Below are 13,514 nucleotides of genomic sequence, written 5' to 3'. Positions count from 1 at the left end.
ACAGTGAGCTGACAGAGGAAACGACACCTTGTGGACACCTATCAGTGCAAGCAGTTGGACATGGCCACAAACTAGCCTTATACCATGACACCACCAGCCCCTGGGCCAGGTGCTAGGAATACAGGTGGGAAGGTCAAAGTGTGCAGCTCCTAAGAGGTCAGAGGCCCCCAGGAATGGTGGGTCAGCAGGTGGGCAGAGCCAGGGAACCAAGGAGACAGATGGATGAGCCTTTCTAGGGCTGGGGTTTTAGGGTGGTGTCCTAAAGGGGCTGGCTGAATATGGAAAGGAGCATGCTTGGCCAGCAAAACCAGGGAAGTAAGATCCAGGCAGATAAAATAGACTGAGCCAAGGTCAAGAGATAGGAATTTGCATCAGATGCTTCGGAACTATGGGCCTGTGGTACGTGCAGACAAGAGTGGGACCCGTGAGAAGGGGAGCAGGCACCCACCAAAGGTTATCCTGAAACTTTATCCAACTTCATCTTGAATGTCAGGGACCCAATGGAGACCTCTAAGCAGAGGCAAGGAAGGTGCCTCTCTAGTGGATGAAATGGGATGAGATAAATGCAGGTTCCTAAAATAACAAGACAGGCCAGAGGTGTGGAGGGTGAGCGGATGCACCAGAGACAGAGTGGGGAGCAGAAGAGGCAGAATGACTGGAATATACTGCTGACAGGAGCAGTGGGCAGGTCAGGAGAGAGGTCTGCCACTGCATGAAATAAATAAATAAATGTTTAAAAAAAATAATAAAACAACAAAACAAATTAACATGATGAAAGTCACTATCTAGGGAGAGAACCAGCAATGCTATGGAAAAGAACGGAAGTCTGCTGGCCTTTTATAGTTAGGGACCAAGACAGGGGCAGAGGCATCTGCATTGCCTGGGCAAAGATGCCCAGAGGGAAGAGCAAATAAACCAGTCTGTGGAGGAGTGGAAGACAGAGCTGGGAAATAAATGGGGAGCTCTTTGTGAGGCTCCAGGGTGGGTTGGATTTTGTTTGGCAGGCAATGGGGCATGGTGGCAATCTTGGGCTGGGGATAGAGGAGGAAATATTCAAAGCAATGATTTCTGACAGTATCTAGTGGTGATATACTGGGTGAGCTGATGAGGAGACAATGGCTGGAGGTAGACGGGCCACGCCATAATTCAGCATGATGTGCTATGGGCCTCAACAGCATAACAGCCAGGAGATAGGGCAGGATGGATGATCAGGAACCAAAAGACTTGGGGAGAGCGAAGGTAGCAGTAAAGAGCGCATGAAAGGGTCCAGTCAGGTGACTTGGGAAAGGATGCTCCTGTCAGACCAATGAAACAGATAATTTTTTTATTGTTATGCAGAAGAATTGATGTAGGCCAGAGATGTGGGGGTGAGAGGACTCATCAGAGACAGAGTTGCCATCCAGAGCGGCAGCCCAGGGCAAAACAGGTGGATCTACTAAAAGGCTTGCTAGATAGGAAAAGTCTCCTGTGCTATAAATGTGTCACCTCCCTAGCTGGGGACTGACTCAGGCCCTAATGAAGCCCTGGCCAGATAATTTACCAGAAAGGCCCTGGCCAGATAATTTAGGTGAAACTGAATGTTTGGGATTTTGATAAAGACGGGAAGAATCTCAAATGAATTTTGTGGTTTTAGGATAAGGTGGGGAAAAAAAATAAAGTCAAGAGGGACAAGAGAGCTGGGAAAGTTCTGTGACCCAAAGTTAAGGAAGAAAACAGAGAAAGTATCAAAAAATGTCAAAACTATAGCAAAGGCATTGAGACACAGTGACTGGATTTGACAATGAGGTCGTCAGGGAGATGCAGTAAGACAGCAAGTAGTGAAAGAAGAAAGATGATGTAGAAATGGAAGGAGAGTGTGTAGGCCAGTTGTTCTGTAGGACAATCTAGGGTTGAAAGGAAGGAGATTGATAGCATATTTGGGGAGATAGTGGAATGCAGAGGAAGTTTCAATGAGGACCTCGAGAGTATTTGTAGGAAGAGGAACAGATAGTAGCCAGGAAAGGATTGCAGACACAAGAAAGATGGTCCAATCAATGGTGGCTGAGGGTAATGATGAGAACAGAAGTAGTGATAAGAAGAAGCGAGAGAGTGTGGCCACTTTCATACAAAAGGAAAAAATTAGTGTAAACTGCTTAGTGGTAAAAGTAAATACACATTGCTGGAACTTAGAATATTACTAGACACATAATTAGGGGGCAATGAATGCTAGGTATAAGTAGCATTATTACTGATGGATAACTATTAAATCTTACACAAAGCGTTCATATAATCAACAAGTGCTATCAATTTAACAATATGAGGTTGTTACCCTCATTTTCAGTTTAGTGGTAGTATTTTTTAAAACTTCTAATAGAAATAAACATTTCGCTTGAAGAAAGTCATAAAAATGTAAATTTTACTGGCTCTTCCCCTTGATCTGAGGTGTTTGTAAGATTTTTTTTTTTTTTTTAAATACTGGACATGCTTGAATAAGGGTATTTAAAAATGCCATTTCTTTTGCTTTAAGAATTAAATTACTCATTTTTCATGGTTTCTCTGGAAACTAGCGTTAGTCATTGAGATATATTTGAAACTCTGAGCACGGATGAAAAGTTCTCGTGTTTAGTCTTATAGTTTTCATTATAATCAATTTATGATGGAAATGTTGACTTAAATTTTTTTTAACTAAAAAAAGTTAAACACTGGGCACCCAGCAGGAGAGAAAAATGTTGACATGGCATTAAGGCTCAAAGTATCTAATTCTTCAACAGTATTTTTTATTAAAGCATACACCAAGCCATATTAAACTGGCATTACTCATAAATAGTAGACCTCAGTGAACTTCTCTCTGTTCTGTACATTCAAATGATTTTTACTTCAAAAATAATGGTGACTGTATCTTAGAAATTGCCTCCAAAAGGCTTACTTTTCTAGAACATTATTATTACTTTTTTTTTTTCCACAGATGGGATGTCAGGGAGGTCTGCAGCAAATGAAATGAAAGTGCTTTTCCCTACACACAGCTGGTTGCCAGTTTGTGCGGCTTCTCAGCTCGGACAGTGACCTGTATGCATTGGCCAGGCCACTTGGCCTCCACAGAGCCATAAAGGCTGCTTATTCTGCCTCTGTGTGAGCTAAGCCTTTGTCGCTTGGACCTGCTGGCCACCATGTAGCAAGACAGGCTGTCAGAGATGCAACTGGGTTCTGCGAATTAAAATTTAATCCTGGTCTGAGATGCAGAGAGTTATTTTTAAATACAAGGTCCCATTCTCATCACAGTTTTACAGTTAAATATCTGGGACCAAAAGACAAGGTGGCAAGGGTGAGAAGATCAAATCCATGGAATTTTCAATTATATCTATATCATCACCTAAAATGTCAAAGGCAAAAAGGCACAGACATTCCTATATTCTTACAGACTGACTTAGGAAGGGCCATAATTGGGAGAAGCTGTTGCCGCCACTTCCGGCCTGGCTCCCGTTGTATCCCTGTTACACAGGCAGGGCTGAAGCCCCTCTGCCTCCCCTCTGGGGGCTGCCCAGCTCAGGTGGAGCCTAAAGAAGAGATTCAATACTATGCCTATAAAAATTTCAATGACATTTTCCAAAGAAGTAGAAAAAATACTGATGACAATCATATGGAGCCACAAAAACCTTGAATAGCCAAGGCTCTTCTAAATAAGAAGGAAGGGAATGGAGGTATCATACTCCCATACCTCAAACTATATTACAAAGCCATAATAATTAAAACTGCATGGTACTGGAACAAGAACAGACATATAGGTCAATAGAATTAAATAGAAAACCCAGATATAAATTCACAGCTTTATGGACAGCTTATCTTTGATAAAGGAGCAAAGAATATGCAATGTACCAAAGAAAGTTTGTTCAACAAATGGTGTTGGGAAAGCTGGACTGCTACATGCAAAAAAAAAAAAAATGAAGCTAGATTGCTATCTCACACCATACACAAAAACCAACTCAAAATGGATTAAAGGCCTAGACATAGACCTGAAACAATAAAATATCTAGAAGAAAATATTGGAACAATACATGACATCACCTCAGTAACATCTTTAAAGAAACATCACCCAGAGCAAGGATAATGAAAGAAAGGATAGACAGCTGGGACTAAAGAGCTTCTTCTGTATGCAAAAGAGACACTACATAAAACAGATACCCCACTGACTGGGAGAAAATTTTCACACATAATACAAATAATAAAGGACTGATCACAAAGATATACAAAGAGCTGACAAAACTCAACAAATATAAAGTGAACAACACCATCAAAAAATGGGCAGAAGAGCTAAAAAAGACACTTCTTCAAAGAGGAAATGCAGATGGCCAACAGACATATGAAAAAATGTTCAGCATCACTTGTAATAAGGGAAATACAATGAGATACCACTTCACACCCGTGACAATGACACATATTAAAAAAACAACCAACAATGAATGTTAGTGAGGGTGTGGAGAAAAAGGAGCTCTCCTACACTGCTGGTGGGAATGCAAACTGGTGCAACCACTATGGAAAGTTGTGTGGAGGTTTCTCAAACTACTAAAAGTGGAGCTTCCATAAGATCCAGCAATTCCACTTCTAGGTGGAATTTTGTGCCCAAAGGGCACAAAAACAATAATCAAAAAGACACCTGCACCCTTATGTTTACTGTTATCCTATTTACAATAGGAAAGATATGGAATCAACCCAAATGTCCAAAAGGAGATGACTGGATCAAGAAGATGTGGTGTATATACACAATGGAAATACTACTCAACAATCAAAAAAGATAAACCTATGCCATTTGCAGCATGGGTTTCTAATTCCACCTGGGTGGAACTAGAAAAGATCATGCTTAGTGAATAAGCCAGAAAGTAAAAGAAAAATACTGGATGGTTTCACGCATAGCAGGAGTGTAAGGGATCAACCAACAACTATAAACCAGAGACACCCTATGGGGGTGGAGAGAGGAACAATATCAAAACTGGGGTGGAAAGAGTACATGGAACCATGGTGATGGCACATGATTGAAGTGGTGGTGGGAAGTCTACAGGGATTACAACTGAGATGAAAAGATGTACAAAATGAAGAATAATGTAAAACATGTATTTATAAAATAAAATAAAAAAAGAATGATTTGCCCCAGGTACATGCCTGGGAGGACTGTTCCCATCTACCCATAGGGGAAAGGGAGATATGTTACCTGGGCAATGTATTATATGAATAATAGGCTTCACTTATGTGTAGAATATCGAGAAACAAAACAAAGAGATCAAAAACCAAACCAATGACCAACTCTAGAAACCTGACTAGAGCTAAGACTCCCAGAGGAGGCAAGGAGAGTAGAGAATGGGGTACATATGGGGCCCAATGGTGGGCATGGGTGCTCTGGTGGGGGTGCTGTCATCACATATAGCTACATTTGTGTTCCCCTGTACCTCTGAATCATACAGTGACATAAACTGATGATACCACAAAACAAATAAAGTTAACCTTACAAAAAATAAACAGTGTGTCATGATCCCAAATCCCACCATATGCGAGAGCACCGCTAGACTTCGTGTCCTTGTGCTATCAAGAATTGGTGGAGGGCTGGAGGATCGAAGGCCTTTAGCCTGGAAGATCGAAGGCTTTTAGTCTGGAGGATGCACGTTATAGGATGCTGGGAGCGGCCAGCACAGCAAGGCTACAGGAACCCGGATGATGAGTGGGTTTGCTATTTGTGAGCCTGGACAGGCTCCAGGGGGTGGGAGTAAAGAATCTTGGGGTGCTTTCCTTTTGACCATACTGCTGTGAAGTGGGGAAGGAATGTACACACATATCCTGTTCTCCCAGGTCATGGCCTGGAGCAGGCAGGCAGGAGGACAGACCACACGTTTGCCTTCAAGCAATGGGCCAGTGTTTTACCGGAAAAGGCAATGAGGGAGAAGGTGCTGTCAGCATGGTCCAGAGGTGTGTGTGGGCGTGGGGGTCCCCCATCCTTGTGCTCACCTCTTTCTTCCCTCATCTTCCCTGAAGTCTAGTTTTCTCCCCTAGTAACAACAGAGACTAAGCCCACTCAACTTTATAGATATAAAACTTTCAAATATTTAAAGACACACACACACTGACTCTCTGCTGCTTCACTCATCCCTTCTATAGATCATTAAATTACAATGCACGCCATGGCTTCTAAATTGCCACATTCTGAGAACAGTTGAGAGTTTGGAGCACTCTTTTTTATCTGCATGTTCTAATTGTCCCTTTGGAGGCAGAGAAATGATTCTCTTCTTTCTCTGTCTCTCCTTCCCTTTTTCTCTGAGTAAGTCTTCTGAACAAAATCCAGGAAACTTACATAACGTTTCCAGGATACAGAGTTATAAAGTGGCAGGTTCTGGCGGAGAATCAATGCTCTGGAGAGCTAAGCCCTGTGTTTCCAGAGTTAAAGACTCTCCCAGGGTCTCTGTGCCCCCTGGGGCTGCAGTATGGTGCTGAGGTCTTCACAGGCAGCTGCCACAGGGTCAAGCTGAAAATTTCTCACAACACAAGACAATACAAAGCACGGGTGGGGGTACACAATGGGACCCTTGCTCTGGTTTCAGAGTTTTGAGTTCTTTCACCCTCCCTTTATCTATTTTCGAATTCCCAGAGCAACTCCAGTAGTAACCAAGTTAGCATCACTTCAGAAGTAGCAGGTCCATGCGATCTGGGGCTACACACCTGTTTCTGGAGCAGGGATGGCGGTTGAGCAGTTCTCCTTCAGACACGTGCCCATCACCGAAGTCAGCATCGTGGTGGGGACGCTGTGACTACCTGAGGAGACAAAACCAGCACATGGCAGGAAGGCCAGGACACAACAGACGTTATGAAGGCGCATGAAGAACACACTGCTTCTGCCACTTCGCTATGCCCAGAGTCTCTGGCTCACTTAGTTCAGAACCCTGAACACAGCTTTGCCTCCTGAAGCAATTTTATAAACAGAGAAGAGGTCCCTGAGCCAACCCACTAAAAGCCTTGTCTACCTCCTTTAAGTGGTGGAGATAAAGTATTAATAACACTGTAGGCCTCACCACTGTGTGTCATGCAGCTACCAGGGCCAAATGCATTCCGGGCTCTGACTGAGACGCCACCCCAGTTCTCCCTATGCAGGGACATCCCAGGCTCCAAGCCACAGGCCCTGTGGCCAAGGGAGACTCTGCAGGCGGTGTCAGTTCTGACAGTCAAGGACAGGATTCCAGAGAACGGGACGTAAAATGCCTCTGGGAAGCAAGAGTCTCTGGGCGGATGCCAAATGGAGACCCTACTTTTCTCCCCTGGTCCCTAAGGGTCCACACCTTGGCAGTCGCCACTCAGCTCCCTGACCCAGCATGGGATAGAATATGTCCCAAGCCATCACCAAAAAATTTGTTAGATTCAAATGCCCCCAAACAGATGAATGGATCAAAAAGTTGTGGTGCATGTACACAATGAAATACTACTCAATACTCGGCAATCAATAAACTCATGCCAATAATGGCAACATGGATGGAGCTAGAAGGAATGATGCTATTCCTTTTCAGAAGGGAAAAGATAAATACTAGAGGCCTCACTTCCCTGCAGAATACAGATAACACACACAAAAAGTCAAGAGAAAGATGAAACAAACACCCTGACCATGGACCAGAGGCATACAGCAGGGGAGGGAGGGGCCAAAACAGGGGAGGGGAGAGCGCAAGGGACCACCGTGATGGCCCACAGGTGATATGCTGGTGGGAGAACTGGGGGACTGCACCTGAGGGGAGAAACCAAGTTCATCCTTCGCACATCTGTTCTCTGTATAGCTCCATCATGCACAGCCCCTCCAAAGAGACAATACTTCATCTTTACACGCAAGGTCCAGGGAACAAGGTCCAAGGTTCAGCACATTTCAAAGCATCCACCCACCATGCTCACCCCAGCTCTTGGAGGATTTGGGGAGGACATGGCAAATGAAGGCAGAGTTAGGGCACGTGATGAGAGGCGCCAGCCCTGGGAGTCAGGGGGCTGCCAGCACAGGTCCTGGAGCTGCAGCCAGAGTCCACCTGCTCCATCCGGCCCGCCCCCACAGTGGGAATAAGCAAGGGGCACCTTCTTACTGAAGGAGAAGGGAGTCTCTGAGTACCCCCTTTGGGAAGAGCACACACACAGACAGGAGTTACTGACTCTGTGCTGGACTCTGAGGGCCTGAAGTGAGGCTGCAAAGCCCACGTCTGTTGGGGAGCACAGAGTGGGCACAGACATACTGAATACTCAGGGAGGAAAAATGAAATGATGATGGCATTAGGAGAGGAGAATCCTAGAAAGGGAAAAAAGCAAACAGAAAGCTTTTCGGAGAAGGATCTGTTAGGGGGAGATGGAGGATTTAGACACCTGCAGACGAGATGAGGAGGAGGGGGCACTCCTCGGGAGCATCCAAGGACAAAGGTACACAAAAGGCGGAGGAAGCCTGAGGGGACCCCGGGGTACAGCCCAGAGACCTCGAACCATACTGAGTGCAGATCTCAGGAAGTTTTAAATGATCAAGAGACACAATTAGAACAGCTTTGGGATGAGTGACCTGTTCGGGGGCAGGGAAGCCATGAAAGGGGCTCCTGCAGAAGGGGGTGAATGGACTGAGGGTTTGCAGGGCAGCGCTGAGAGTGGGGAGCAGTCAGGGGAGCAATGTCGCTACCCCCACTGGTTGTTACCAGCCTCCTCCACCTCCTCGGGCTTTCCTAAGACCTCAGTCCCTGGCACAGCCCCTGGCGATGCCTTCATCTGTGGAGGTGCCCGGTGCCACCTACAGGTGACCATCCCTCCACTTGCACCAGTGCTTGCAACTCTCTGGGGAACTCCTGGCCTCCTCTGCGCATCCATGTGCCAGTGTCCTGCATCTAAAGCCATGTGCACAGAAGAACTGGACACCTCAGACCTTGGGCTCATTTGCCACCTCCATGCATTTTCCTGAGAACATCACTCATCTCTGGGAATGACAAGCATCTAATATTCGAAAACAGAAACCCTTCGCACAAGTAATACACGGCCTTAGAAATCACGACTGTCATGAGCACACTGGGTGCCTGCCCCATGGTGTGGTGCCAGAAAGCTCCTGTGAAGGAAACAAATTCAGGAAGGAATTCAAGAGTTTCACTTTGTTGTTATATGCTTTCTCTTATTTAAAACCTTTGGTACAAATATACATATCTACTTCTAGTGAAATGCTTGGCCACTTAGATCTAGTATTGTCTATTTTGTAAAAAAAAAAAAAAGTAAATATTAATATTCCTGAGGAAAATATGTTCACAGTATAATGGCACTGGCTTCCTTTTTAAATAACACAATTACAAATATTTACCACTGTACTTCGTTAAGCAGTAGCTATGGCACATATCTGAATTAGAAATTAGGATGCTTTAGTTAGACTTGCTATCTCCTGAATAATTCAATGTGATCCTATTCTGCTAAATAATTAAAACCCAATGATTTTTGAGAGCTGACCATTTATGATTCACCGAGAGTGTAGTAAAAGTAGAATTTTGGAGGCACTAATATGTGAACTTTTCCTCCAAATATTTAGGTCTGTAAAACTGGGAAAAGAAAGGGAGAACAAGAAAGGCAGTGGCAGAAAATATTTCATGTTTGAGTAGCCAAGCTTGGGAACTTCCAATCTACAGACGTGTCTAGTCTGTGCTTTAATCACCTCCTAGTGGATCTACAAGCCACTTAACTAATCCATGTCCTAAGGAAGATACTATCCAGCATCACTAACTTAAAAAGCAATGTCTATTAAAGGCTAGAAAGAAGATTGCTGATAGATATCATGATTAAATCACTTCAAAGCGAACGGTTTGAGGAGAGGGTCATCTCGTGATTCCACCCTCTCCCACTTGGAGAGGAACTCCAAGTAGAGACACTAACAGCCAAGCAGGAGGTGAGGATTTCTGTCTGATGAAGCAGAAGGGGATGAAAAAGAGCAACACAGAAATTGAACCAAAATATCAAAAGCCAGGAACAAGGAGAAGAGAAAACACTAGAGTGAATATTAAGTAAAATGTTCAAAATAGGACGGATGGAAAGAATCAGCCTCACACCCAAAAATCACAATGCCAGTACATGGATGATGACTTATCTGTCTCACAACAAAAACAAAAATTAGAAATTCTGACAGGCTGCTACACAACAATATTTGAGCATTTTTGTCTGTTTTAAATTTCTCACTCTTTGATCATCTCCAAATCAAAGTAGTTATCACTTTTAATTGTAATTAATATCTAGACTTCAGACAACAAAAGCATGAGATACTATGATAATATATGAGGTAACCCTCCCCCCCACAATGTGTGGGTAAGAGTTGCTAATGATGCTATTTGTCATTTGGGGGAAGACAGGGAGACAGAAAAGGAATTCCAAAGCGGCCCACAGGTCTGTCTGTCTCCTGAGCTCCTCCCGGTTCCCCTGTGGTGGTGCTAACAAGCACATCAAGCCCCTACCATCCCCGAGACACCATGTGGAGGGAATGGCAATACCTGTTGTGGGGGTTCTGTTTTTCAGCCGATCCACTTCCATTGTGAAGTCATCTTTCAAGAAAAGGAACCCAATGATGGAAAACAGGTAGACCAGGATGAGTGCGAGCACGGCGGTGAGGATGATGGAGCGGCCATTGCGGGTGACACTTTTTATGACGTTGAGCAGAGTCTCTTCTCTGTACACCAAGTCAAAGAGCTACACAAGTGAGGAGAACAGAAGCAAGGATATGCAGTGGAGCAGAAAGTGAGGAAACACAGAGGCAGGTACAAAAACAAAATAACCTAAATTTTACTTTAGAAATGAATGAAAATGTGCATTTCTTCTCTAGTTGAAATGTATTACTAAACTGCTTCTCCAACATGATGATACAGCAATTAATGTGCATTTCTTAGTGTTGTAATCAACACACTCAATTTTGTAAGACATAGAATTAGCTTCACATTTGAATGTAGAAAAATTTTAACATCACATTTCACCACAAGTACAATATTTGCACTTATATAGAATTTAGAAAAATTATAATAGTGTACCTAACTTGCCAGCTTACTTTTTATTTTTAGTCTGACAGTTATTTGCTTCTGGAATGTGAAAATTGGGGAACATTAGAGTGCTGAACTAGGGTCCACTAGTATGGAGGATAATGAACAGATTCCTTAAATTATTATTTGATAAAGAATGTGAGGTGGATTTATGGGAACAATTTTATGAACCTATTTGAGGATGCAAACATCTCCCATACTAAAAGGGTGCAACGAGGCCCAAGCCTGTTAATTTGGAAATATAAGTAAAGACCCAGCACACAATTTAGCTAACTCGAGTCCTCGAATGGGCTAGTAGCCAATCTGCGCTTGGCAGTGGCAAATCCATACACTTCATCGAGACCCAGCTACATAGCTCTGTACATAATCAAAGCCAGAACATTATCAACCTGTTAGGACATGTTTTATTATACATAGCTGCTTAAAAGAAAGAAGTTAACATTAGTTTTAAAGAAGCCGTAAAACATATGCCTAGAAATAAACAGTATTAAAAAAATTAGAATTATTGGGGTCTTGCTCAACTGCTCTCTCTGGGCAGTGAGTAGACTTAAGGAACTGCTCTGAGTTACTGGTCACCAGTGTCCAGCATCCTTTTGAAAACAGGCCGGGGGCCTGCTTTCCTGACTACTGTCTCAAACACAGTTATTTTCCAACTGAACTGTTGTCTTTCAATGGAATAATGGTAAAGATATTAATGTGTTTGTTCACCTTAAGAAACTGAATTTTTAAGGTCAAATACAAAAAAAAAGTTGAACGCTCGTAAGGGGAACTAAGCAGTCTTTGGCAGCTAAGGCAGTGTGCCCATGGACAAGATAACTATTGCAAATGCAGCTTCTCTAGGAGCCACACGTGGGCTAATTTGACTTAAACATTTAGTTGACACAAAGATTTTGCTTTGCTTTGACTGAAGAGTAGCTTAGAAAATAAGGCCTGGCAGTAACCTCAAGGTCACTTCTCAGTAGCTTGTGAGAGCTCCGAGCTGGGGAGGCCCATGGACCGTTGCGCTAAGTTGCATAATCCTAAGCCCCATTCTGGAGAATTCAAGACCCACTGGATAGGTTGGAGGCTTTTTGTCTTTATTTCTGAAAGGAACACCCAGAGTATGGTTTTTATTATTCTGAATAAAGGATAGACACATGTGGACACAACTGGGAATGCACATTCATATATCTTTTAAATATAAAAAATGTTAAGATAGATTTAAATGCCATTTTGATACTAGGTACATTCTGACCTCTTTCTCATACTCTAAGCACTGAAAGGATGATATCCTTTTCATAACGAACCCAATGAAGACAAATCAGTGTCAGAATTATAAAAAGTGGAAGACAAAAGGGGAAAAACCCCCAGAAAATAAGGTTAACTAATATTACTATTAATAACTCATGGAGTAACTCATACACATTCTGTCAAAAGTTCTCCTTGGAAAATAAGGACATCATTTCACATGTTTTTTATAGGATCTGTTCAATGGATCTTCACATTATTGAAGGTCTCATGTAGTCTTCATTTTAGAGACAAAAAAATTACAGACTATTATGTACCACAATTAAGTAAAAGTGTATATATTTAACTTTTATATCAGGGCAGATATTTTAAAAGTTTTTTTTTTCCCCTGTCAAATCACATCAAACAAGGAATTTATTCTGAATTCTAAAGAAAAGTATCTACATTTACTTGCTGAATAGTAGAACTTAATTTTGGTTCAAAACATAAGGGGCAAGCCCATGCTTCACTGTGACTCTATCATGTCTTTGAGAACCAGTGAAAAATTACACCTTTCAGGCCCCTGCAGCGGGTAGGTTCTAGGAAAAGGCGCAGGAGGCAATGATCTGTCCCTCATGACTCAAGCGAAATAGGTTAACACAATGCTTTTAGCTCTTCAACCTGGTTCAAAAATTATCTTACTAGGTTGTTCTCTCTACTACATGTCAGCTATAAGTGCTAGAGAGAAAAATAAATTGCTTAGTGGCATCACAATGCCAATCTGGGGGTCCTTTCATCCCCAATATTATCATCTTTGTTTAGTAACCCCTCTTGGTGTAGGGTTTAAAACAGTAGATATGTATGAAGGAAAACTAATGGCCACCCCCTACCTCCCCAAAAAACTGGGAAAAATCTGAAAATTCATTTAACAATTTAGAGATAAACAGATAAGCTAAACTGCAATAAGCTGCTAAATCTGAAACTCAAAGACTGGTATAACTATTCATTGTGTTTTTACAAGATTGACAGTTTTCTCTCATTTTACTGCCTTGCCAACCTAAAGATATTCTTAACACTATAAATAAAATACAATGATACCAGTACCAAGAAAATATTCCCCTATTTTTTTCTCCCATACTCTGTTGGAGAATGTGTAAAGGTAAAAAAGTATGATGTGTCAGGAGGTGAGGTCACTGGTTCCTTCTGATAAAGAAAGTAACGAATTCCATCTATGTGGTTTCTCAGAAAAAAAAAAAAAGACTAAAAATAATAATAATTCATGCTTTT

The 13,514-nt window shown here is 42.6% G+C and overlaps 1 protein-coding gene across 1 annotated transcript in view; it reads right to left on the bottom strand.

Moving 5' to 3' along the window:
* The window catches only part of ITPR2 (inositol 1,4,5-trisphosphate receptor, type 2), a 450,179-nt gene that overhangs the window by 64,932 nt on the left and 371,733 nt on the right, over positions 1–13,514 (bottom strand). The window contains exons 51-52 of the mRNA XM_004693199.2: positions 10,482–10,677; positions 6,679–6,771 (exon numbers count right to left, since the gene is read on the bottom strand). Coding sequence (XP_004693256.1) covers positions 6,679–6,771; positions 10,482–10,677 — 289 coding nt within the window. The remainder of the gene's footprint in view (positions 1–6,678; positions 6,772–10,481; positions 10,678–13,514) is intronic.

This window comes from Condylura cristata, unplaced genomic scaffold (assembly GCF_000260355.1).
Source record: "Condylura cristata isolate star-nosed mole 26May11 unplaced genomic scaffold, ConCri1.0 scaffold00036, whole genome shotgun sequence".
Taxonomy (NCBI): Eukaryota; Metazoa; Chordata; class Mammalia; order Eulipotyphla; family Talpidae; genus Condylura; species Condylura cristata.
The sequence above is the reverse complement of the archived record's forward strand: the minus strand, read 5'-3'. Positions and strand labels throughout refer to the sequence as shown.